The sequence below is a fragment of the Engystomops pustulosus genome, chromosome 6 (genome assembly GCF_040894005.1).
Source record: "Engystomops pustulosus chromosome 6, aEngPut4.maternal, whole genome shotgun sequence".
Lineage (NCBI taxonomy): Eukaryota > Metazoa > Chordata > Amphibia > Anura > Leptodactylidae > Engystomops > Engystomops pustulosus.
This window is the reverse complement of record NC_092416.1, coordinates 99933670-99958127: the sequence shown is the minus strand read 5'-3', so window position 1 is coordinate 99958127 and position 24458 is coordinate 99933670. Positions and strand designations below refer to the sequence as shown.

At 40.2% G+C, this 24458-nt stretch overlaps 1 protein-coding gene across 2 annotated transcripts in view; it reads right to left on the bottom strand.

Annotated features, from left to right (window-relative positions):
* Nucleotides 1-3127: 3127 nt before the first annotated feature.
* The window catches only part of CACNG8 (calcium voltage-gated channel auxiliary subunit gamma 8), a 174896-nt gene continuing 153565 nt past the window's right edge, over nucleotides 3128-24458 (bottom strand). For both annotated transcript variants that reach the window (XM_072110477.1, XM_072110475.1), the window contains one exon: nucleotides 3128-16842. In XM_072110477.1, coding sequence (XP_071966578.1) covers nucleotides 16262-16842 — 581 coding nt within the window. In that variant the 3' untranslated portion in view covers nucleotides 3128-16261. The remainder of the gene's footprint in view (nucleotides 16843-24458) is intronic.

Here is a 24458-nt window from a genome sequence, read left to right as displayed (position 1 = left end):
ACACTATGTCATTGTGCTACTCTGTGGGCTCCTGCTGCTGCTGATGCCACCTCCACACTTTATCATTGTGCCACTCTGTGGGCTCCTGCTGATGCCACCTTCACACTATATCATTGTGCCACTCTTTGGGTTCCTGCTGCTGATGCCACCTCCACATTATATCATTGTGCAACTCTGTGGGCTCCTGCTGCTGCTGACGCCACCTCCAGACTATATCATTGTGCCACTCTATGGCCTTCCATGTTGCCGCCACCTCCACACCTCTGACCTCATGCTGCTGCTTCTACTGCTGGTGCCACCTTTGCAGTTCTTTTTTTGCAAAGACCTGATATTTTCAGGAAAACTGTAATGTTATGGATGTGGCATCTTTAATCTTCAAATTTAAAAGGAAAACGTCAACTTCGAATTCATTGCAAACTTCGTCATTGTTCTACAATGTGGCCTCCTCTGCTGAGGGTTATGTGGGCTCCTGCTGCTGCCGCCACCACCTCCACACTCTATCATTGTGCCACTCTGTGGCCTACCATGTTGCCGCCACCTTGACACCTCTAACCTCTTTCTGCTGCTGCTGGTGCCACCTTTTCAGTTCTTTTTTGGCAAAGACCTGATATTTTCAGGAAAACTGTAATGTATTATGGATGTGGCATCTCTAATCTTTAAATTTAAATGGAAAACTTCAACTTCTAAAACTTCGTCATTGTGCCACAATGTGGCCTCCTCTGCTGTTGGCTATCAGGGCTCCTGCACACTCTATCATTGTGCCACTCTGTGGCTTTCCCTGTTGCTGCCACCATGTTGTTGCCACCTGTGGGGTCCTGCTGCTGCTGTCACCTCCACAGTCTTATCATTGTGCCACTTTGTGGCCTCTTGTTGCTGCTTCTGCCGCCACCTCCACACTCATTGTGCCACTCTGCGGCCTACTCATGCTGCTGCCAACTGACCGCTGTCTCCCTGGAACACCCTGTGATTTTCATAATGCAGTTTTTACTCTCCATCACTCTATGATGTTGCCACGTTTTTTTTAGTTTCCACCTTCATTTCATCTGTCAGAAGGAATGAAAATTCTCAGGATTGATAGCCAAAAGCAGGAGTGGATACAGAACACAGAGGACATGCAAATATCCCATTTACTGGTCATTTCTGTTTTGGTTCCACTCCTGTTTGTTTTTGGCTTTAGCAATAGTGATGATGGACTATTGACCAATTGAAAGCGAACACTGACGGACGAAATGAAGGGAGAAATGATCAGTGACGTCAATGCAGAATTACTGCTGACACCCTCTCCACTCTTTTAGGGGGTTGCTACATGTATCAGGGTTTAAGAGTACAGGTTCTGTCATAATTTATGCAATCATCTGATGTCATATTTGAGCATGGCACAACATTCTACAACACCCTACAGGCTCTCTGCAGCTAGAAAATACCTGTTTTTATAACGTGATTCGTCATGATTCAATTCGGGTGGAATCAAATTTTTTCAAAAAAATTTGGCGATTTTAACAAATTCGCTCATCTCTAACTCTCATGATTAACATTACCATATTTTTTGGACTATAAGATGCCCTTTTTGGCAAGAATAAATCTTGCTAAAAAGTCCCTGCGTCTTATAGACTGGAGGTCAGGAGGATCCAGCACTGCCAGACCCTCCTGACCGCTGTAATGGAGATTGGGTGATGCCCTGATATAGAGCTGCACCCGATCTCCAAGAGAGGTGAGGCTCCATACTTTTCTCTTCCTACAGGTACAGGACGTGCGGTGATGTCAGAATCATGTGACTGATCACATCATGCTTCTTACATCACCACAGGTCTGATACTGCCCTGCTGCGCTGGGACAGGTTATGAAGAAGGGGAATGAGGGAAGTGTGTGTGTGGTTCTATGTGTGAAGCTGAGCTTTGTGTGTTGTTTTGTGTGCATAGCTGGGCTGTGTGTGTGGTTCTGTGTGCGTAGCTGAGCTGTGTATGTGGTTCTGTGTGTGTGGTTCTGTGTGTGTAGCTGAGCTGTGTGTGTGGTTCTGTGTGTGTAGCTGAGCTGTGTGTGTGGTTCTGTGTGTGTAGCTGAGCTGTGTGTGTGGTTCTGTGTGTGTGTAGCTGAGCTGTGTGAGTGGTTCTGTGTGTGTAGCTGAGCTGTGTGTGCAAATGTATGTATGTCTGTGTGTGCTGTGCTTTAGTGTGACCAACAGGGATATTTTAATTGGTGTAAAATATATATTTCCTTTTTTTGGAAGCCTAAATCTGGGGTGCGTCCTATAGTAAGAAGTGTCTTATAGTCCGAAAAATACGGTAATAATGGTTAGTCATCTTCTGAAACAACTAATGAACTTCTTTTATATCAATTGATGCTAAAGTATGAAATTTCTATAAATGATGAAGCTTATCCACATGTTAAGTACATTTGTTGAAAACATTCTTTGTAATCCTTTTGAGTTGTTTATAGCACAGTTCTTTATTGTATAACAACATGATATTGTAGTTTCCTACATTACTATATTTCTCCTTAACCTTGTGATAAAACCAGTATAGACTGTTAAAAAATTTTCGTGTAAAATATTTGCAAGTCAACTTAAAATATAGATTTGAAGAACACCAAAGGAAAAATGCCAATCTCATGTTTCCTCCCTCAAGACCCTACATAACATTTTGCAATACTTTTGCATATAAAGATCCTTTAAAATGATGATCAGAACCTATAAAATTATAAGCTATCAAACCTTTTGAAAGGTTGTGGAAGCTATTGCTCAGCTACTTAGAAGTCAAAGGGGCTGAAATGCAATCAGAACAACTTGCGAACTGTTGTAGGCAAATTTTTGGAGAAAGTGAAAGTTTTTTGTCTTATTGTCCAAAATAAGACAAAAAATTTTCACTTTCTCCAAAAATTTGCCTACAAATTTATGCATCCTGATGGACTCTCTAACTAGGATTGTCCAAAATCCTAGTTAGAGAGTCCATCAGGATGCATAAAGTAAACCCTGCTACATTTGTTTTCTGTAATTATTTACAACATGAAACTTATTTCCTATAAATTTATAGATAGTGTATATTTAAATGTATGTTATATTGTATCGGCCCAATAAATATTTGTGAATATTTTGTTCATATGTTGGTATACACACAAAAAGTGCACAAGATATCATCAAAATGTGGCTGTATTTTTAAGTTTGGCACATAGTCTTGAATTGTGTACAAGGAAAATAATCACATTTTAATGGCCCAATAGAGCAGACATCTACAAACCAGAATCGAGAACAGAACAATGGAAAACAAAGTCTTTTGACAACAATGCAGTGCAATCTAATGTCAATCTTATACCCATACTTTACTTTTTTTCTTTAAACTTTTATTTTATTTTATTTTTTTATATATTTAGAATTTCTAAGATACAGAATATTTTGTTTACCTGTACCAGACATTATAGGATACCAAAAGTAGAACCTGCAGTCCCTAAAATCAAGTGATGAAGGATAAGAAAGCAAGCCATGAAAAAACAATATTAACTGATAAAAAGAGCGAGCAAGACTTTGTAATACTATATTTGTTGCTTAAGTTAACTTGTAATCATATTTTACACACACGCATGTTACCCATTCACCCACTGCATCTAGCTATGTCCACTCATACTGCTTACCATGCCCCAGGTAAATATTATGTTCACAGTTTTACAGGGCAAACAAAACATAGTCATTTTAGCACTGAAGCTGCACCATATCAAAAATCAGTGCAACAATAAGATATCAACATCTTGAAAAAAAAATTTCTTTCAAACTAAACAAAATCTTGGAGATTTGTAAAATATGTCTTCCAGTTGGTGAAGTGTGTAATGGCTCTGTAAATAATAAACCATGATGTTATCTGATGGTATATAGCATGCATGCTGCCAGAATTACTTGCATATTAGAGAAAATCGTTGAGAAGTGTAATATGTATAGTTTTGCCCCCTTTTAAAGTCAATATAGCCCTACTTAATCATTCCAAATTTCCATGACATTAGCTTGTTATTTTAAGCCACTGTGTTTCACAGTTGGATATTGTAGCACTTACACTTGATTGTTAACTGTGTGAAATTGGTCAAAATTGGATTCTTTAACCTTATGTAAATAGCCATTTAGGAGCTCATATTTTTAATTATTAAAATGTATATGGCATAATATTATAAGCTTAGGGAACCATACCTACATGTGTGATAATAAAGTGCATGCTGTGTTGGCATAAAAGAAAAGGCACTGAATTGTCCCTGTATTACCATCTTTTTGAGGTCCCTATACAATATGTTTCTTGATGTTTTAATTTTGATGTTTTACTATACAGAAGAGGTATATTTTATTTCCACACGTAAGCATTACTAAAATTGTCCAGTCTATCAAATCAATCCTGCACATTTACACAGAAATAAAATTTCATCTTGCTCAGAAGATAAATATACATCAATGTATTAATGCTATATGTGATCTCATGTGATTCCATATTTGTTTGTGCTGCAGTCTTAGGTTGTCAAGTTAGGTCAAATGAGGCTTTACATTTCAGTACTGAAGATTGAATTTCAGGTTCTTGCATGAAACTAGATAGCTGGTGGTCAGAGTCTATTGGCCAGAGTCATTATAAAGTGACAAAATCTTCACTGATACTATCACATGCTTTTTCACTGATGTTGATGAAACAAATTGATAAGGCAGAAATGTTTATCTTACACAATTAGGGACAACGGTGAAACAATACACACAATATTTCAATGCAAGAAACTAAGTTTTAAGTATTTCTGAAAATATTTTTTCAAATTGAAAAGAGCACTTCCTACTGGCAAGGGTAAGCATATCACCCAGTTGTCAATGCCTCTGTACATTGTTGTTTAAACAACATATGGTAGGAATCACAAAACACAGAGTTATGAGAAATAACGCTCCAAAATGACTTAATGGGAATATGAGTATTTTCTAAAACAAGACATGTCAGGAGTGATGAAAGATACATTTCTTTTACCCTCTTCTTTTGAGGTATTTTACCTATTGGAATGTTCTAAAAACAACTGCTGTAAACCACTGGCAAATTATCTTGTCACTGAATCCCGTAAAAGAAAATATATATTCAATATGACATTTTCTTTCTCCTTTCTCAATACTTAATTCCGTTATAAAATTGCAGAGCTGTCGGGGGTCTCTCTCTTGTGTCCATAGATCACCTTCAAAACTTTTGTTGTTTGATATTTTTTGGAGGACATTAGATCTGTGTCACTTATGATCATTAAAGAACATATATTCCACGTTAAAATGTATTGGGCTCTACGGTCAGCATATGATCAAGCCATTTCATATTATACAGTAAGAGAGCTCTTCTTATTTTCAGTACTATTCTATTTGATGTGCACTGTAACTTAACATTGGGCTATTATTTAATTCCCACCTAGTTTATGAAAAAAACATGATAAGGTGAACAGTTTTCAAAGATCATAAGACTGATTAACACAGAGATGTCACTATAAGCTTTAATTGTAAATTATAATTCATTAAATTTTTTTTAGGGAGGCAGAGGATATTCTTACCCACAACAGTTTGTCCAGGATCCTTCCAGGATTCCTTTTTACAAGTTACTGGAAAAAGTATGTCTAAAATGTTCACATAAGAGCTGTTAGATAAGGAGAAAATAATCTAATTTTAACTTTATTCTTGTCTTGTAGATCTCACCACCACAATTGCAGACATATAGGGGCCCTCCAGACTCCAGCTTCACCAGCTAATTCAAGGCCCCCAGCAGAACTTCTACCACTTCTACCATGTTTGTTTCCTTCATCAGTGCTTCCCAGCTTCACCAGCAGGTTAGTGCCAGCACACCACAGCCATTTAAATGTCACTGGCGACTTTGCCAGAGGCATTTAAAGAGTTAACGGCCACCATTGTTGCAGTACCAAACAGGGGCGGTAACTGCAGGGAGAAGTTGAAGCAAACTCGGCCCCGGCTCTGTGGGTCTAGTTTGCTCAACACTATTTCTTAGATGAAAAATAATCTTTCTTCTGTGATTTTTCTTAGAATTTTTTTCTGTTTCCCCTCTGAGTTTGCTATGTTAAGCTTTCTGAAATTTTCTCTGCTGAAATAGATACAACAGTTACTTGGAGATAAGTCATAATAATTTATTGTAGTTTTAATTCCAGCATGACTCAATCTTTTACTCTTTAAGTTGCCCTCTTCCTGCTGATCCTGCTATTGCTACACTGCTGGGAATCCTCATACTTCTCCTACAAAAACCTAAAGAAATAATAGCTTCACCCATTTTGCCTTAGCATGCTATTATTTTGACAACAGAGATAGATGACTATTTTGCAAATAAAAAGGATGAGAATCTGCAGGTGCTGACAGAGGTAAATTGCAGTTCACTGCATCACTGTTGCACTCTTTGAAGATGATATTTCCCAGAACAGCAGCACTGAAGACATCTGGTCCCCACATCTGCTCTAATATATAAACTTCTTGTCTCCTGTAATTATTTGTAATTTCATCTAATATATTTAACTGAGCGATATTACTCTCTTGATACTGTCTGTAATCCTGTGCGTAGGGGAACTTTCCAGCCTTAGATCTTTCTTAGCCTCAACTGTTCTATATACACTGGATATTGTAGTCTTGTAGGTACTAGTCCTTACTCACTATCATTTATACAATTTCTTCCAGTATTTAACCCCTTAACGCCAAAGTCACTTTTTACCTTCCTGACACAGCACATTTTTTTGAAAATCTGCCCTGTGTCACTATAAGTGGTTATAACTTTGGAACGCTTTAACATATCCAAGTGATTTTGAAATTGTTTTCTCATGACACTTTGTACTTCATGAAATATTTTGGTGGTATGTTTTGCATTTATTTATGAAAAAACTGATATTTGGTGAAAATTTGGTAACATTTTTGAAATTCAAAATGTTCTACTTTTTCCATACATAGTCATAATAGCAAAAAGACTTGATAACTAACATTAACCGAATGTCTGGTTTATGTGGACATGGTTTTTTTTGTAAGATGTTATGGAGCTTTGAACACACAATCCTGCTATTGAGGGATCTGCTCAGATTTCAAGTCACTTTAAGAGACCTAAATAAAAGTAAACTACACCCCTTAATGTACGTAAACAACTTTTATGAAGTTTGTTAACCCTCTAATTGTTTTATAGGGGATAAAACAAAATTGTGTACAATTTTTTTTTTTTTAAATGCAAAAATTTTCAGTGGATAAAGTACCAAAACAATACCCCATATCTGTTGTATGGGCACACGCCAGGGCATTGAAGCAGATTATGCATTGACCCTTTTAACGGCTATACAATCTTTATTTTTTTGGGAAATTTGGACAAATAAGGGCTTATTTTAAGCGACATAAGATGGACTTTACAAATACTTCATATTAGTTAGTTATTGGCTTATTGATGAGATTTTGTTGAAAATCATAAATTCTGGTTTCCTTTATGCTTGTATTTTTTGGGGCCATACATCGTTCCATAAAAATAACATATTGTCTTTATTCTATGGATCACTACGATTATGGTGATACCTCATTTATATAGAATTTTTATATATTTTTACATTTTTATTGAAGAAAACCTAATATAGAGAAAATCTCATATATTTTCGGATCGCCATCTTTTCGGAGACATAACTTTAATATTTTTTGGTTGACAGAGCTGGTTTAGGGCTTATTTTTTTACGTGTTGAGTTGTCCTTAACTTTTTTTGATCACTTTTTGGAACATTTTTGTTGGATTTTATAAAAAGTTTTTCGAGTTTTGTTTTTACAGCGTTCACCAAGCAGGTCCAATAATGTTACTTATTTATTGTACAGATTGTTACAGATGTGGAGACACCAAATATGTGGGGTTTTTTCAAAATTTTGTGTTTTTTGTACTTTATTAGGTATGTAAAGGTAATGTTGGTGTGTAGGGGACTTTAACTTTATTTAATTAATTCTTTAAAAAAAAAAATGTTTTTCTAAAATGTTTTCAACTTTTTTTTTACTTTTATATGTTCGCTTGATCTGAATGCTCTCATTGCTTGTTCAAGCTCTTATTCCTATAACACAGTGTAATACAGATGTATTACACAATGTTATGCTGTGCATGCTCACTGTGTTACAGCCGGGTCCTGCTAAGAGGCAGGACCCAGCTCCCGGAGAAGGATCACACAGCCCCAGGGCACTGGTAGACCCGGGGCTGCCATCGGAATTATGCCCCCCCCTCCGGTAAGCGCCGTAGGGGGGACAGCATGACCATGGCGTGTAAGGGGTTAACGCCCATGATCAGAAGAAACTCCGATTGCGGGTGTTAGCGGTGGGTGTCGGCTATAATATACAGCTGACACCCACCGCTTCTGGCACCGGCACTGTTCTGCAGCCGGTGCCAGAAGTTGGACATCATAATACGTAATAATGTGGCAAGTCCTTTTGGCATGTGACGTAGTACTACGTCCAATGTCAGAAAGGGGTCAAAGAGTAGCAATAATATGATTGGTCAAAGTCAAACACATGAAACATTTCCTTGGGATTTCCATGCCAGTCTATAAACTGACTATGGATTGTCACATTGAAGGCTAAAAGCTGCCTTTAACAGCATTCCATGTGGAGTTTCAGGTGCTTTACATGCTATTCCTTAAAGTAAAGCTACCATTAAAGCTATTAATAATAAACCAGGGGCACTTGTTCACAGATCCAGGGACCGTGACTGTGGTAAACTTCTTATATTTGATATTTATTGCCTCTTTCGGTCTTAAATCATTCTTTTATAATGAAATTTATGAACCTGAAAGGCTCTGTTGGGTGTTTCCAAAGCCTCTCTGTGGTGTAGTTTCAAGGACTGTTACAATGGGCATAGCAGGTCTCTACTCCCCCTGCATTCCCTACTGCTGCTATATTACACAGGCAGTGGAAAGAGAGAGGGCAGGGGGATGGATGAGACATGTTCTGCTCATTGTACCAGCCTGTGAATCTGCAGCAGTGAGGGGGTCTGGTAACACTCCCAGAGCACTTCAGTTTATTAGCATAATTATAAAAGTTTATTTTAGTCGGAAGGAGGCCATGGATAACAAATATAAGAAGATCACCACAGTCACACTGCCTGGACCTATGAGTCAGTAGCATGAGTATCATGTTGAATTTGATGGTAGATTTTCTTTAAAAGTTTCTGCAGATTAATAAGATGATTTAAACTACAACAAAAAATAAGGTAATAATAGAAAAACAAACTTGGAGCAAAATGTGTACTGGAACCATCTGCAGAGTGACATCATAAAGGAGCAGTACCCACAGGGATGGCAAGTGATGAGTGGTTCCGTTAAAATTCGGGTTCAGATGAATTTTAAACACCTGTTTAGGTCTGGTTGCCAGACCCGAACCCCAACAAGAAACACCCATGATCGGTGCAGGAACTGACTATGGGTGATATCTGTTTTAAATGCTCCTAGGAAAGCAGCGCAGGAAGCAAGGTTCTTCCCCCAAATATGGGGGCACCCTGCACAGGAGCATTTTAAGTGAACATTCCAGCATCAAAAGTGGGCATTTATAGCAAGGGGGAGGGGAATGTAATAGATTTGAGTCGAACCATCAGGTTTAGACAATCAAAACTTGATGGTGGATTTAAATTTAGACTCCTCACCAATCAGAACTTTGCTGCAGCTGTTTTTTGGACATGGAGGCAGCACCTGGCTCTCTGTCCCTATTTTTGGTGGAAGCTTCAACAGCAGCTGTGCCTTACATTCAAAGATAATGTGCCTTCACATATTGATGGTCAGTAACCATGTGAATGTGATTTATTGCAACTTCATTAGCATGAAATACATAGACAGAAATGTATGTGTTCTGGCTTATGATGAAAATCATTCTTTGCAAGGCACCCCTATTGAAAAACAATAGTAATGCCTCTGATCACATATAACAATGTACGTTATCACTTTAAAAATGTATACTTTTTCCCATCAGATTGTATTTATGGAGCATGTTCTGCATGTTCAGATTTGTCCTTCCTCAATTTTCTCAATGCTGTGTGTCATGAGAAATAGCAGCTTTTCAAGAAAATCTAATTTTTTCAATAAATTGATTCATTGATGCATTATTTGTGTAAGTAGATATATTGTGAATTGATGCCATTTTTTTGATTGAGATATCTATGTATCAGAGGGGCAGACAAGAGGTTGCTGAATGATGGAATAATTCAGTTTAATTAAACCTGTTACATTCTTTATGATAAAATATTGTAAATAATATTATGTTCTAGATCAGGGGTGTCAAACTCTTGCCCGTGGCCCAAATTTGGAAACTATCCAATGTCACTTAGTAATGGCTTGTTGTGTTGGCATGTCAATCAGGACACAAAAGTGCTGGTCTTCTGATGACATTTATGAGAGATCTCATGCTACTGGTCACATGCCATAACGTTAAGTGGAAAACACCGCTTTCTATAAAATAGAGAATCAGAGTATCTGCTTACAAATATAAAGCCCAGGCCTGTTTGTTTTGTGTGTGGAAGCCACATACCTGTAACAAAAGAATACTATTATATATACACTATGAAACAGAACACCAAAACAAGTACAAGTCCCTGAACAGAAGATGAAAAGAAATTTGATTTCATGACACTCTGTGATCACCAAAGCCATATCACAAAATGGAATGCTGTAAGGGCTAGTTTTATTGTGATAGCAGAGACTCAAAAATCAGCCCCTCCCTGAAATGAGGGAGACTCAATGCCTTCGTTGCTGTACATACTGGGTGTGTGTTTCCACACAGCTGTGTTCTCAGCAACCAGGGTTAGGTATTGCTCAGTCACCATACCTTTGTTGTGTATTTATTAGCAGCAGGACTGTGAAAAATGCTTCAATATTCCATGATTGTAGACAAGTCACTGCTGTTCAGGCTTCTATTTGAATGGCACAGAGGGAGGGACTGTGATGTGTTGTTTAAAGTGATCCTCTCGGTACTTACATAGCTGTCTGTTGCTACCTTACACCTTCTGCAGATTAACATGGGCAAAACTCATAATTCATTCCATTTAAGTTTATTTTCATATGAAAAGGTTCATTATTTGCCTGATGAAAAACTTCCTCAATTGTAGAAAATGCTTCATTTGTTTGACACTCTCTTGTAGATAATCAAATTTCTTCACTGTGAGCACCATGTCTGTTTACTTGCAAGTCTCTGCATCTTTGTAGAATTCTTATTAATAATTCAGAATTATAGGCTTTAAAGGATTTATTGTCAGTACTGAAATATCACCAAAAGAGAACCTTACCTTGTAACATCGAGAATGGTCAACAAGAAGAATGCAGCTACCTAGCTATGAACTCACTTAGGTTGTTTTGGGCATCACATAGTAGAACGCAGCTATAATTGACACATAAATGAAGCTGCTTTCGTCCTGCTTTCGATTTAAACAACTATTATATTACTGCTTCTGCCTTTGCAAGGCACCATTCATTATCTTTATACCATAGCAGACGATAAAAGTTCACTTTTTTAGTGTGAAAAACATCAAAGCAAAAGATCATCAAACATCATCACAGAACAATCATAAGAATGTGTACACAATTCTATTATCGTTGTCTGTCTCTGATGTTTCCATTAGTTTGGTGGTAATCCTTCACTCAAATTCTGACTTTTTGGAAACTAAGGCTACATTCCCACAACAGTGTGCCCGCTGTACTGTAGCACGTACTGTAGCACGTCAGTGCCTGGGAAAGGAGGAGGCGGTGAGCCCCTCTACACAACGATGTATGGTGCACGGCGCCGTATTATGGGGAAGGATAGAAGATGGCTAAAGAACTTTCTCCTGGCTAAAGAACGGTATGGTACCGCACGTGTGCGGCCCATTGCCGTCTATGGGGCACGTATATACATCGGCCGTATATACATCCCCCATATGGCTGTTTGAATGTAGCCTAAATATGACATAAACGTGCCAACCTCATATTGTTCCACAAAGCTGAGCTATGAGGAATCTCATGACGATGTTCTATTATTTGTACATAGGTTCTGTGACTTAGAATGACATTTATGTTTTTTTCTCATTAATACATTATTAAATTGCGAGACACTGAGGGATGTTAAGTTGAGTGGCACTACTCTATAATCATCATATTTGCGTCAAGTAATCCAAATTCAAACATCAATTCTGACATCGAAGGCAAAGTGGTGCTCTGGTTCCCTTAATGTGAATAGGTCCCAGTGATGCATATAGAAAAACTGTGGAATCGGCACTCACCAGTATTTTTCTCCTTCTCAATGCTGTTTTATTGGTGCATACTTACAAAGAACATTTCATAAGTGAAGTTGGTCGAGGTAAGGGGGTGAGGGAGGACATGCATAGACTCACAAGACAATCAAACACATATGTGTTTGATTGTCTTGTGAGTCTATGCATGCACCAATAAAACAGCATTGAGAAGGAGAAAAATACTGGTGAGTGCCGATTCCACTGTTTTTCTATATACATTATTAAATTCATGTAACCATGAGAATTCACCATTTTTTTCAATGATGACAACTGTGGCATCTTTGTTGGTTAAAGGGATCTTATTATCCAACAGTAATTTCCATCATGAACCTGACTTCCTGAATCCCAGTCGGTGTGAGGGTATCCACAATTTTTTTTATATTTTAATCAATTTAGGGATCGCTCAAGTTTATATTATATTGTGAAGTTAGGCAATGATGTCAAATGACAACATAATAATTAGTTACTTGTTGAATTCGCTACAATCCTACACCAGTGAACTTATGCTGCTGAACATTTTTGGCCTTCAGCAATAATGCCACATTGACAAGAAGCCCATCAGTGGCCTTGGTAGGATAATGCTATAAATGTAAAATTCTCACTGCATCCAGTAAATAAAAATTGTATTCAAGCACTGGAGCAGCAGCCCATGAAGTTTGGACAACTATTGTTTGTAATGCCTAACATGTTAAACATGTTGTTCATTATATGTTTTATGGAGTTTTTTTTCTTACAGGTTAGAATTCACTATAATTTTGCACAAGCTTCATATCCACCTTTTTTCTTACAGATTCTCACAGCCATATTTGGTGGACTTAACAACATTTTATTACTGAACCAATAAAATAAATGGTAAAAGGGAAGTAACATGCAGCTTCTGGACTCTAATGTAAAAGCAATTTTTGAGTGTCTACAGTATCTCACAAGGAGCAGAAATAAATGTAGGGCTCTATCAGTCTCCAGTTGGTCACAAAGTGGAAGCACAAACACTGGGGATAGCACAGTTGTAGAAAACACTATTAAGTGGTCTATTAGCGCTATGTACTGTATGTTCTGTAGCGAGTAATTACCCTGTAAAAAATGGATTGCAATATACATACACATACCTGTGTGTATCTGTGTGTGTATATATATATATATATATATACATATATATATATATATATATATAGCAAGTATTTACCTCATTATGTACCAATGTACAAAAGAGGAACATTGCTGCTCAGCTGTATGAAAACATACAATATAATTAGAAATGGGCGAATCGATTCTAACGAAGTGGAATTCATTTAGAATTTCAGGAAAACTTTGGTTCTGCATGAATCCGAAGTTTACGGTGATTTGTGGGAACCAATTTTTTTTTCTTTCCTTTATTAGCAAAATGGCCGCGAGCACAATGTGTTACATGGGGCAGAGAACTCTGGGAAGAAGAAAAGAACACCCTCGATCACATGTGCAGACATGTAAGAAAATCAGCGACCGGACGGTTTTATAAAACAGGCGGCCATTTGCAATCCCATCATTTCACACTGCATGTGCTGTCCCTAGCGTCTAGCTGTTTGTACTCAGTAGCTGATGAAGTGAATTTTGCTCATAGTCCAGGGTGTCAGTTTTTGGGATTCTGTATTCCCCAAATTTCAATTCTTTTTTGTTGCTAAAGTTGATATCAAGAAATTCATGTCAAATCTACATAGTTGGTGAAGTGATTTTTTCTCAAATTCCAGGGTGTCAGTTTTTGGGGTTCTGTATTCCCCAAATTTCAAGTCTTTCGAATTATTTTCTATGTCAAATCAACATAGTGCACTCTTTGATGTTATAGTGGAATCTTGGCCCTCAGCTCAGTCCTTTCAAGCTGGCTCAGACGTTACCTTGTCAGGCTGCGTTCCAGCTTCGTTTATTTTGTGAAGTTGGTCCCTGTAAGTGCCCATGGAATTGAAGAGTAAATCGATTCTAAGAACGGCAGCTGTCATGTGCATGTCATACTAAAACACAGCATTGTTTGAAGACCAAACCATACTCCCTATGCATATTTAAGCATTAGATTTAAGAATCTAATTTTATCGTGAAATTCGGCAAACTCGGCAAATCGAATTTTTTTTAAATTTGCCCATCTCTAAATATAATCATTTTACCTTCTTCTGTGTCAAATGGAAGTGTAGTAGTTCCATGCTTCTGTTACCATGCAAAGAGCATAACAGTCAACCATTCAAGTATGTTAAACTGAAGATGTAAAAATATGCTCTGTATGTGTAATTCCAGTAACCTCCATCTCTATAAGGAAAAATTTATATTTCCCTTTCAGACACTATAATAGTCACTATAATAATTTCTCTATTTTTAATAATACCACAAATGATGTAGGCTGTGAAGCCCTGTGTTTTGTGAAATATTATTCTTATATTGCCACTGCAACCCTCCATCAGTTTCATAACAACATTTTCTGCCCCCCTTGCATGAAATCATAGTCATTCCTGTGCACTGCCAGCTCCTGCTACACTTACAGTTTCCACAGAAACTACTTGTATACTTTCTCTGATGCAGCTGCAGCAGTGAGCTATGAAGTGACAAGTGAAGGAAATGAAATTATACAGCCCACGGTGGTGAGGTAAGGGTGTGTAGCTATAGTAAAAGCAAAAAGAACTGGTCAGTTTATAAAAAAGTACATATAGTGACCGGAGAACCCCTTTAATCTACAGGGTATAAAATACATTTTTGTGAATGCTTTAGAATTGGTATTTTGTTACCAAAAGACCAAGAATTAAGGTAGGCCTGTGTTTGACATCTGCTGAGAATTGTAATGATTCCTCTGGATCCAGTATAAGTGAAAGATGGGTGGAACAGTAAAACGTATGCATAAAAATAACTTATTTTGTTACAAAATCCTCCTTATTTTAAGAACAGCGGATAAGCCATAATTACATGACCATTGACATGACTTGTAAAACTGTAATGAAGCATTACATGGCATCTGTTAAAAAACAATGGGCAGCTACTGAGGTCAGTGGATGTGCTTCAGTCTCCAAGAACCGACAAAACCTATCCTGGCTCTTCGTTCTGTATTATTAAAACAGATTTAATTACTGTAATTATGATGTAATTACTATTGCATCTGTGAAGAACTTAAAAGGTGAACCTTAATATTGAATGTCAGAACTGATCATCCTATGAATTGGCATTTAGTTTTTATCCTCATCTGTGATACATCTTATTGTAATGTTCTTTATTTGTTCTTTATTTCTCCTGTATGCTGTACATCACCCTAGTTAGTTCATAAGAAATCAAATGACCAGAAAGGACTTGTCAACTCAGCTAACATGTCTGTAACTGTAAAGACTTTGAAATAACAATAGCAGGGTGCCATTAGTTCTTTTTTAGATTTTGCTGTTTGTTACCATTCACTTTTTTTGTAGGAGTCTGTCCCCAATCTGACACTAACTGGTGGGACAATGTGAGAATTGATGGACAATTGCCCCTTCAACAAGAGAAATGGTAACATTTAGTTTCTCTAAATGTATTTCTACATTTCCTGGAGGAATAACAGATTAATGTCATATGGGTTTCTAGAAAAAGATTATTTATAGTAAAATATGCTTGAAGATGATTCTTTGCTAGGCAAGCTGATATTTACTAAACAGACTTGTCACAAGAGGTGTCTATATAAAATGTTACATATGTATAATAGTTTTTATCCTTTTCTTCCTGGTACTTTAGTGAAAGAAACTGCAGCATAGCAGCAATATTAGCCTTGTTTCTTTTATAGTGTTTTTTAAGAGAACAGTTGATAATTAGCATCCTATCAAGTACATTAACTTTGAGAATGTATGTCTTATCAAAACAATATAATGCAGGGAATATCATTTGGTTCCAGTATTTCTTTAGCTGATAAAGAGATTCCTAACACCTCTATACCAGAAATTGGCAGCTACATGGCATAAAATGGCTCCGACCTCTATCCTAAAACTTACATCCTGTCACACCGGTAACACACTCACTCTCACACACTCACTTTGAAGACCTTAGCCTTGAAACCACCTACACAGGGGTGGTTTTCCTGTTTAAAGTGTTGGTGTTTGAACCGTCCTTGCCCAGGGTGCCTGTGTTTGAGGCTGGTCCTGTGACGGTGACGGTGACCCCAGGTTCCTTGGGAAAGCAGTTGTGCAGCTGTAAAAAACTATGATCCCCACGCTCTGTGTTATACAGACTGCTTACATTAGCCTTGGAGGTATCTCTTGACAAGGTATACATGGAGATATCTGTAGATGGAATCCCTTTCACTCCAACTGGAGAAGTGTCCCTTGATTGTGATGGTTCAGTGGATCGTGAACTTGATCTAGAGCGTCGGCGATATCGAAAACGATAGCTTGGTAAACGAAGAATGGCTGATGGATTTTTGATCAGCTCAGTACGTGATTTACAATGTGCTTCTCGGTTCTTTTCTATGTAGATATTAACAGCAAGGACCCCAATCATTTCAGCAATGATAAAAGAGAGTCCTCCAAAATAAAAGGACCAACCATATGAATAATGACTTTTCTTCTCATCATCTCTCTTTGTACCAGGATCTCCAGCATTGGCAGAAATGTAAACAATTACACCAATAATGTTGCTTAAACCTGAAATTAAATGGGAAGCCAAGAAAGTTAGCACATTGAGTATCTTGACATGAAATGTATTGCATGTAGTTTCAGAAATATGCAGTGTAGTGCAGCTTATTTAACCCTTTACAGTACCATAATATACTGCCACATTATGGAGATTTTGTAAGCTCCAAAGCAAAGAGTTTGTGATTATTGTGGTAGTCCCCAACATTCCCTCCCAAATGGCACCCCTGGTTCTGGGGTGTCATGACAGATCTGGGGCCCAATGAAAGACCCCAAGGCTGCCAGTAGTAACACAATACCTAAACAAGAACCTGCCCAAACAATTGTACACATAGCACACACGATTATATATCACTAAAATTACTTTTGTATTAATAAATAATTAAAAAAAAAACATAAAATTGAAAATATGTCTGTTGGTGGTCACAGCAAACAACTCAATCCCCAATGGGTTGTAATAAATATGATGAGGTAAACAGTACCATTTAAAACATACAAGTCCTATGCAATAAACACTGATGCCGGAAGGATAGTATGCAAGTTAAATTTTTTATTGACTCGTTGTCACAGCCACGGGTGCCCCTGCGACCCAACTCACCTATCCTGGCTCCAGCAGCGGTCCCTGGGGTGTCCGGCTCTGTAGAATTTAAAGGGCCAGGCGCCGATAATTGGCACCTGGCCAGCTGCCTTCCCTGATAAGTTACACAGTCCCCTGTGTATCTTTGAGCCTATGCCATAGAGAAAGCTCCCCTGCAATATCCCTGAGTATTCCAGCATTCCTGGTTGTTCCTGTTGCTACGTTCCTGTGTGTTCCTGCTCCTGAGTTACTGTGTTCCTGCATTCCTGTGTTGCTGTGTGTTCCTGCATTCCTGTTCCCGTGTTCCTGTTCCTGTCCTCCTGTGTGTTCCTGTTCCCGTGTTCCTGTGTTCTTGCTCCCGTGCTCCTGTGTTTCAGTCCGTTCCTGTGTTCCCATTTCCTTTCTGCCTGGTCCTCCTGTTGCTGATCTCGGATTGGACTTGACCACGAGAATGTCTCCTGCAAAGGTGCGCAGGCTAGTCGCACTTGTGGAACAACCTGGTGGTACCCCGCCACAGAAAGACCATCCTGCTTTGCGGCAGGCTCTGGTGAAGACCAGGTGGCACGTAGATTCCGGTACCAGGTGTTGGCTAGAACCACCTCCCGCAGTTGTCCAGAGGATGCACTGATCCCAAATCCTGACAGTAAGATCCGTCCATAGATCCTGCAAAGGCTCCCCTACATTTTTGTTCTGATCTTACCACTATCGTGGCTCCTCAGTCCTGGCAGATTGCCACGCAAAGTGAACAGTTGGGGAAAAGTCACCGGCATTTTGCAGCAATGGCAATGACACTGCCACAGTGTCAAGCTCCTGCAGCTCCTCCTGCTGCTCCGGTTAGCCTGCCTGCTCCTGAACCTAGGCTATGTTTATCTATGCCCGATAAGTATGATGGGGACCCCAAGCGGTGCAGGGGCTTTATTACCTAGTGCTCCCTGAACATTGAACTCTCACTTTGTCACGGATCAATCCAAGGTGGCATTTATCATCAGTCTTCTGGGACAGAGACGACCCGGTCATGGCTACTCACACGGCATTCCTGGCGAAATTCTGGTTTGTGTTCAAAGAACCTGCGTGGGCCTCCTCTGTTGAGACCGTGCTACTGAATCTTTGCCAGGGAAACTCTCCTGTGGGAGAATATGATGTCCAGTTCCGTACCCTGGCCTCGGAACTTTCCTGGAACAATGCAGCCCTGTCCGCAAACTTCAGAAAAGGTCTCTCTTCTCAAGTTAAGGATGCATTGGCCGTTCGTGACCTGCCGTCTACCTTGAATGGTCTCATCACCTTGGCCACTCAGATTGACATGCGGTTTATGTAGCATACCGAGGAGTTACGTCACAAGCAACCACAAGGCCATAAACGATGTATATCACGCCTGGCTCCTGATTTCCAAAGGCCGCTCCAGCCTCCGGCCGTACCATCTGCAGAGGAGCCTGTGCAGTTGGACAGAGCCAGACTCTCCTCCCTGGAGTGTTCCAGAAGACATCAGGGGAAACTCTGCCTGCATTTCACCAGTCACTTCATTGGGTCGTGTCCTGTTCGCCCCCAACGTTTGGGAAATGCCAGCACCTAGGGTTCTTGGGAGAAGTATCCCTAGGTGTTAACAAAGCTTCTACATGTCTAGTCATTTCCATGCTCCTCAGTGTTGGCACAGGTAGCCTGTTTCAAGTGTGTGCCAGACTCCGGGTCTGCAGAAAACTTTCTGGATGCTGCCCTGGTCTCGCAGCATCACATTCCAGTGGTCTGCCTCAAGAAGCCAATGATCATCTCCTCAGTCAGTGGCCAGATTTTCTCTCTCCCAGTCCAGTATCACACTGAAAACCACTGTGTTTGCAAGTTGGTGCCTTACATAAGGAGAGACTGTCCTTCCCCTTTCCACATCCTCCGTCTTTTTGGGACTTCCGTGGTTGCAGTGACACGCACCTGGCAGACTGAGGAGGTTCTTCTCATGTCTCTGGAGGGTCTTCCTGCTGCTTATCTGGACAGTGCTGATGTCTTCTCTGAAAAGCAAGTGGAGACCCTACCACCGAATCATCCATATGATTGCCCTATAGAGCTTCTGCCCGGCACATCACCTCCACAAGGTCGAGTTTAACCACTGTCTGTGCCTGAAACAGTGGCCATATCGGCCTATATCAAGGAGAATCTGCAGAATGGGTTCATCCGCAAGTCCTCTTCTATTGCCAGTGCCGGTTTCTTCTTTGTGTCCAAGAAGGTTGGATCTCTCCGCCCCTGCATTTATTATAGGGGGCTCAATAAAGTGACTGTAAAGAAGCGGTATCTGCTGCCCTTGATCACAGAACTCTTTGACCACCTACGTGGTGTTAAGGTCTTGGACCTTAAATTGGACCTTCGAGGGGCATACAATCTTATCCGCATCTGGGAGGGCGATGAGTGGAAGACCGCCTACAACACCCGACATGGGCACTTTGAGTAGCTGGTCATGCCCTTTGGACTGTGCAGTGTGCCTGCAGTGTTTCAGGAATTTGTTAATGATATCTTCAGAGACTTGTAAAACACCTGTGTCGTAGTCTACTTGGATGACATCTTGGTGTTCTCTGCTGATCTGGAGTCTCACCAAGTCCATGTACGACAAGTTCTTAGGTGCCTAAGGGTCAATAATCTCTATGCCATACTGGAGAAGTGCCAGTTCCATCATAAGAGTCTTTCGTTTCTCGGATACATCATCTCCGATAAAGGCCTACAGAAGGATCCAACCAAGTTGTCTGCGGTACCTCAGTGGCCTTGCCCAGTAGGACTTCGTACCATTACCAGCAATTCATTCCTCACTTCTCTTCCCTTGTATCTCCCATTGTGGCCTTAAATAGAAAAGGCGCAGATCCCAGACTCTGGCCTCTGGCAGCTGAGGAAGCATTCTCCAAACTGAAGTCTGCCTTTGCTTCTGCTCCTGTACTGACACAGCCAGATTTAGATAAACCTTTCCAGGTTGAGGTTGATGCCTCCTCGGTTGGTGCTGAAGCTGTGCTCACTCAGGAAGGGCCAAAGGGCTGAACGCTTACCTGTGTTTTTATTTCTAAAAGGAGCTCACTACCCGGTCAGCGTATATTCTGACCACAAGAATCTCCTGTACCTCCAGACTGCTCAGCGTCTCAATCCACTACAAGACTACTGGTCCCTTTTCTTTTCACGTTTTAGTTTTTTGATCAATTTTCGTCCTGCTGAGAAGAACGTAAAGGCAGATACTTTCTCTCGTGCCACTTGTTATTGGGGAAGAACCAGCTTCTCGACATATCATCCCTCTGGAACAGCTGGTTGTGACCTCTCCAGTGGACCTCCGGCAGCTTCCACCTGGCTAGACTTATATCTGACATGCCCTTCGGAAGAAGATTTTGACTTGGGGACATTGCTCTCGTGTGGCTGGGCATCCTGGGGGGCAGCGCTCCGTAGCCCTCATCTCCCATTACTATTGGTGGCCGGATCTGGTCCAAGTTGTACAGGATTTTGTGGATTCCTGCACCTCCTGTGCTCGTAATAAGCCATCTCGCCTCAATCCCGCTGGTATCCTGATGCCGTTGCCGATACCTGTTGCTGCCCATGGACTCACTTGGCCATGGACTTTGTTATGGACCTCCCCTGTTCCTCTGGGAATACCGTTATCTGGGTGGTAACTGACCGGTTCTCCAAAATGTCCCATTTTGTCCTGCAGCCAGGTCTGCTGACTGCTCTTTGCCATGCCTGCCTGTTCTTCACTCTCATCTTCCAGCTGCATTTTGTATCTGACCTTGGGGTTCAGTTTTTTCCCGGTTCTGGCTTCTCTGTGCAGCCAACTCCAGGTGAAATTTGACTTTTCTTCAGCATATCACCCTCAGTCTAACAGTCAAGCCAAGAGAGTTAATCATATCCTAGGCTGTTTTATCCGCCATTTTGTCTCCGACTGACAGGACGACTGGTCCACTCTGCTTCCATGGGCAAAGTTCTCTTACAACTCCCTGGAATTGAGTTTGCCGGTGCCACCCCTTTCTTTGTTGTGTATTGGAGACTTCCACGTCCACCCCCACCTCTCTCCGTGTCTGCTGATGTTCCTGCTGTGGAAGAGTTGGTAGAAGACCTTATATTCATCTGAGAACGGTCTCGTCTGTCTCCGCTTCAGGCGTCCAAAACTCAGGCTGATAAGAAACACAGGTTTCCTCCCATCTTCTCTCTAGGAGATAAAGTGTGGCTGTCCTCCAGGTATGTTCGGTTGAAGATCCCCATTTACAAACGGGGGTCCACGTTTCCTGGGACCATTCAAGGTGTTACAGCGCTTTAATTTAGTAGCGTATAAGCTCCGCCTTCCTCCCACCATGTGCATCACGATTCTTTCCACATCTCCCTGCTGCAATCTGTCATCCTTATTCGATTCTCCGGGCAAGTACCTCCTCTGCCGGATCTTTGAGCCTAAGCCATAAAGAAAACTCCCCTGCGATATCCCTGAGTATTCCTGCGTATCTGGTTGTTCCTGTTGCTATGTTCCAGTGTGTTCCTGCTCCTGAGTTCCCATGTTCCTCTGTTCTTGTGTCTCGCCTTCCTACGTCTTCCTGCATTCCTGTGTTCCTATTCCCGTGCTCCTGGGTGTTCAGTCCTTTCCTGTTTTCCCTTTTCCCTTCTGCCTGGACCTCTTGTTGCTAAGATTGGACTTGACCTTGCTTCTCTGCCACCTGTCCTGACACTGTGCCTGAAACTGACCACAAGACTGTCTCCTGCAAAGGTACCTCAACCTTGATTGCCACCACAGTCTAGTCACACCTGTGGAACGATCTGGTGGTACCCAGCTGCAGCAAGACCATCCTGCTTTGCGGCGGGCTCTGGTGAAGACTAGGTGCCACTTAGATTCCGGTCCCCTGTGTCGGCTAGTACCACCTCCCGTGGTGGTCCAGAGGATCCACTGATCCTGAATCCTGACACTCATGTATAAGCCGAGGAATGTTTTTTCAGCACACCAAACACACTTTTCAGTGCGCTATGTTTGCGTTATTCAACACTGGATGAACTTTTCAGTGTACCATGTGAATAGCACTGCACAATATCTTTAGCATTAGTTAGGGCATCTTAGGGTGCGTTAGCTATGTGCATTTGGTGCACATTATCTACAGTCATTTCTTTGTGCCATCTGTAGGGTTCGTTTGTGCAGTTCGGTGCACAATATCTAATTTTCTGTGTGCCATCTATGTGGCTGTCCTTGTAGCTTGGTGCACATTATGTAATTTCTCTGTGTGCTGTCTGTGTGGTTTGTTCATATTAGTTTGGTGCACATTATTTTTTTTTTTGTGTGCCATTTGTGCGGTTTGTTCGTGGAGTTTACTAAACATTATCTAAGTTTTCTGTGTTCCATCTGTGTGGTTTGTCCGTATTAGTTTGATGCACATTATCTAATTTTCTGTGTGCCATCGCTGCAGTTTGTCTTTATTAGTTTGGTGCACGTTATTTAATTTTTCGCTATGCCATTCGCTATAAAATGGAAGTTTTTCTTATATAAAAAATGTGATATATCAAAAAAGGGTTAAAAAAGGGGAAAGTCTCTCATACTGATAATTCATTTTCCAAAGTTATGTTTTAATTTTCTTATCCACTTGTTAGATTTGTATAAGAAAGAAAAAATAATAATAGAATTCATACGTATAATAAAATAAAAAATATATTAGAATCCATGGAAAATAATTCATAGATAATAAAAAAATCTATAAAATAAGTTCATATATTGGGGCACATTTACTAAGGGTCCGCAGCCGCGAATCCGTCGGGTTTTTCCCAAATATTTCCGCTTTGCGCTGTATTTCACGGGATTGTGGCGCACGCGATCGATTTTTGGCGCAATCGCGCCAACTTTCGCGCGGCAGAAATTGGGGGCGTGGCCACCGGACAACCCGAAGGATTCGGAAAAAACGCAGAATTTAAAAAGCCATTTGTGTCGCAAGATCAAGCACTCGCATACACCAGAAAAAAGCAGGTGAACTTCGGCGGACCTCGGCGCAGCAGCGACACCTGGTGAATATCGGCGCACGGACCTTAGTGAATTGTGAGCCTTCTGGATATTCATCTAAACTTATTGATTTTTGTGCACACATCTATGCATTATGCATACAACTTGCTGACAACATGCTGAATACATGTGTCACTCTAATAGCACATTTGATAAAACAATGCAATTTTTACGCTGGCCCATTTACTTTGTATTATATTTGGGCCAGCATCTCAGGGGTTAAAATGATCATACAACCCCCAGATTCTTTGAGGGGAGCCCTTTCAAAATTGTGGTCACTTCTCAGGGTTTCTATGTACCTTTTCAACACCAATATAGCAAAAACAGAGCTCCAAAAGCTAAATTTTACTTGTTCTATTCTTAGCCCTGCCGTGTACCCAGCCTGTAGATTAAAGCCACAAGGGGTATTGCCATACAAAGAATAACCTGCACAATGCTATTTGGGGTGTTTGTCTTCAGTGGCATGAATTGGGCTGGATACATTTGTAACTAAAATGGCACATTTGATAAAACAATGCAATTTTTACACTGCCTGATGACTTTGTGTTACATTTGGGCCAGTATCTCAGGAGATAAATTTCTCATAAAACCTAGATAGATTTTCGAGGGGTGCCCTTTCCAAAATGATGGCACTTGGGGGTTTCTATTTTAGTGGTACCACAGGGGCTCTGCCAACATGACATGGCACTCCAAATCCAATCTAGTGAAAATGCCATACTCGCCATACTCATATATATAATGCCATACTCATTTTTATCTGTAGAATATTTTTTGGGGTGTTTGTCTAAAGTGGCATGAGTTGGGTAAAATATATTTGCCACAAAAATGGCATATTTGAGAAAAAAACTATTTTTACTCTGCACCATTCCTTTTGTATTAAATTTTGAAATTTGACATTTTCGGTTAAAATGCATTTTAGGGATAAATGACAATGGGGCACATTTACTTAGAAATGCAGAAAAAAATGTACTAAAAGTGCGATTTTCCATGTATAAGATCATGCACCAGAAATCATGAATTTTTCGCCTCCCTGCACTGATCCGATAGAGTTCTTTTTTTGTGGTGCACCTTTAA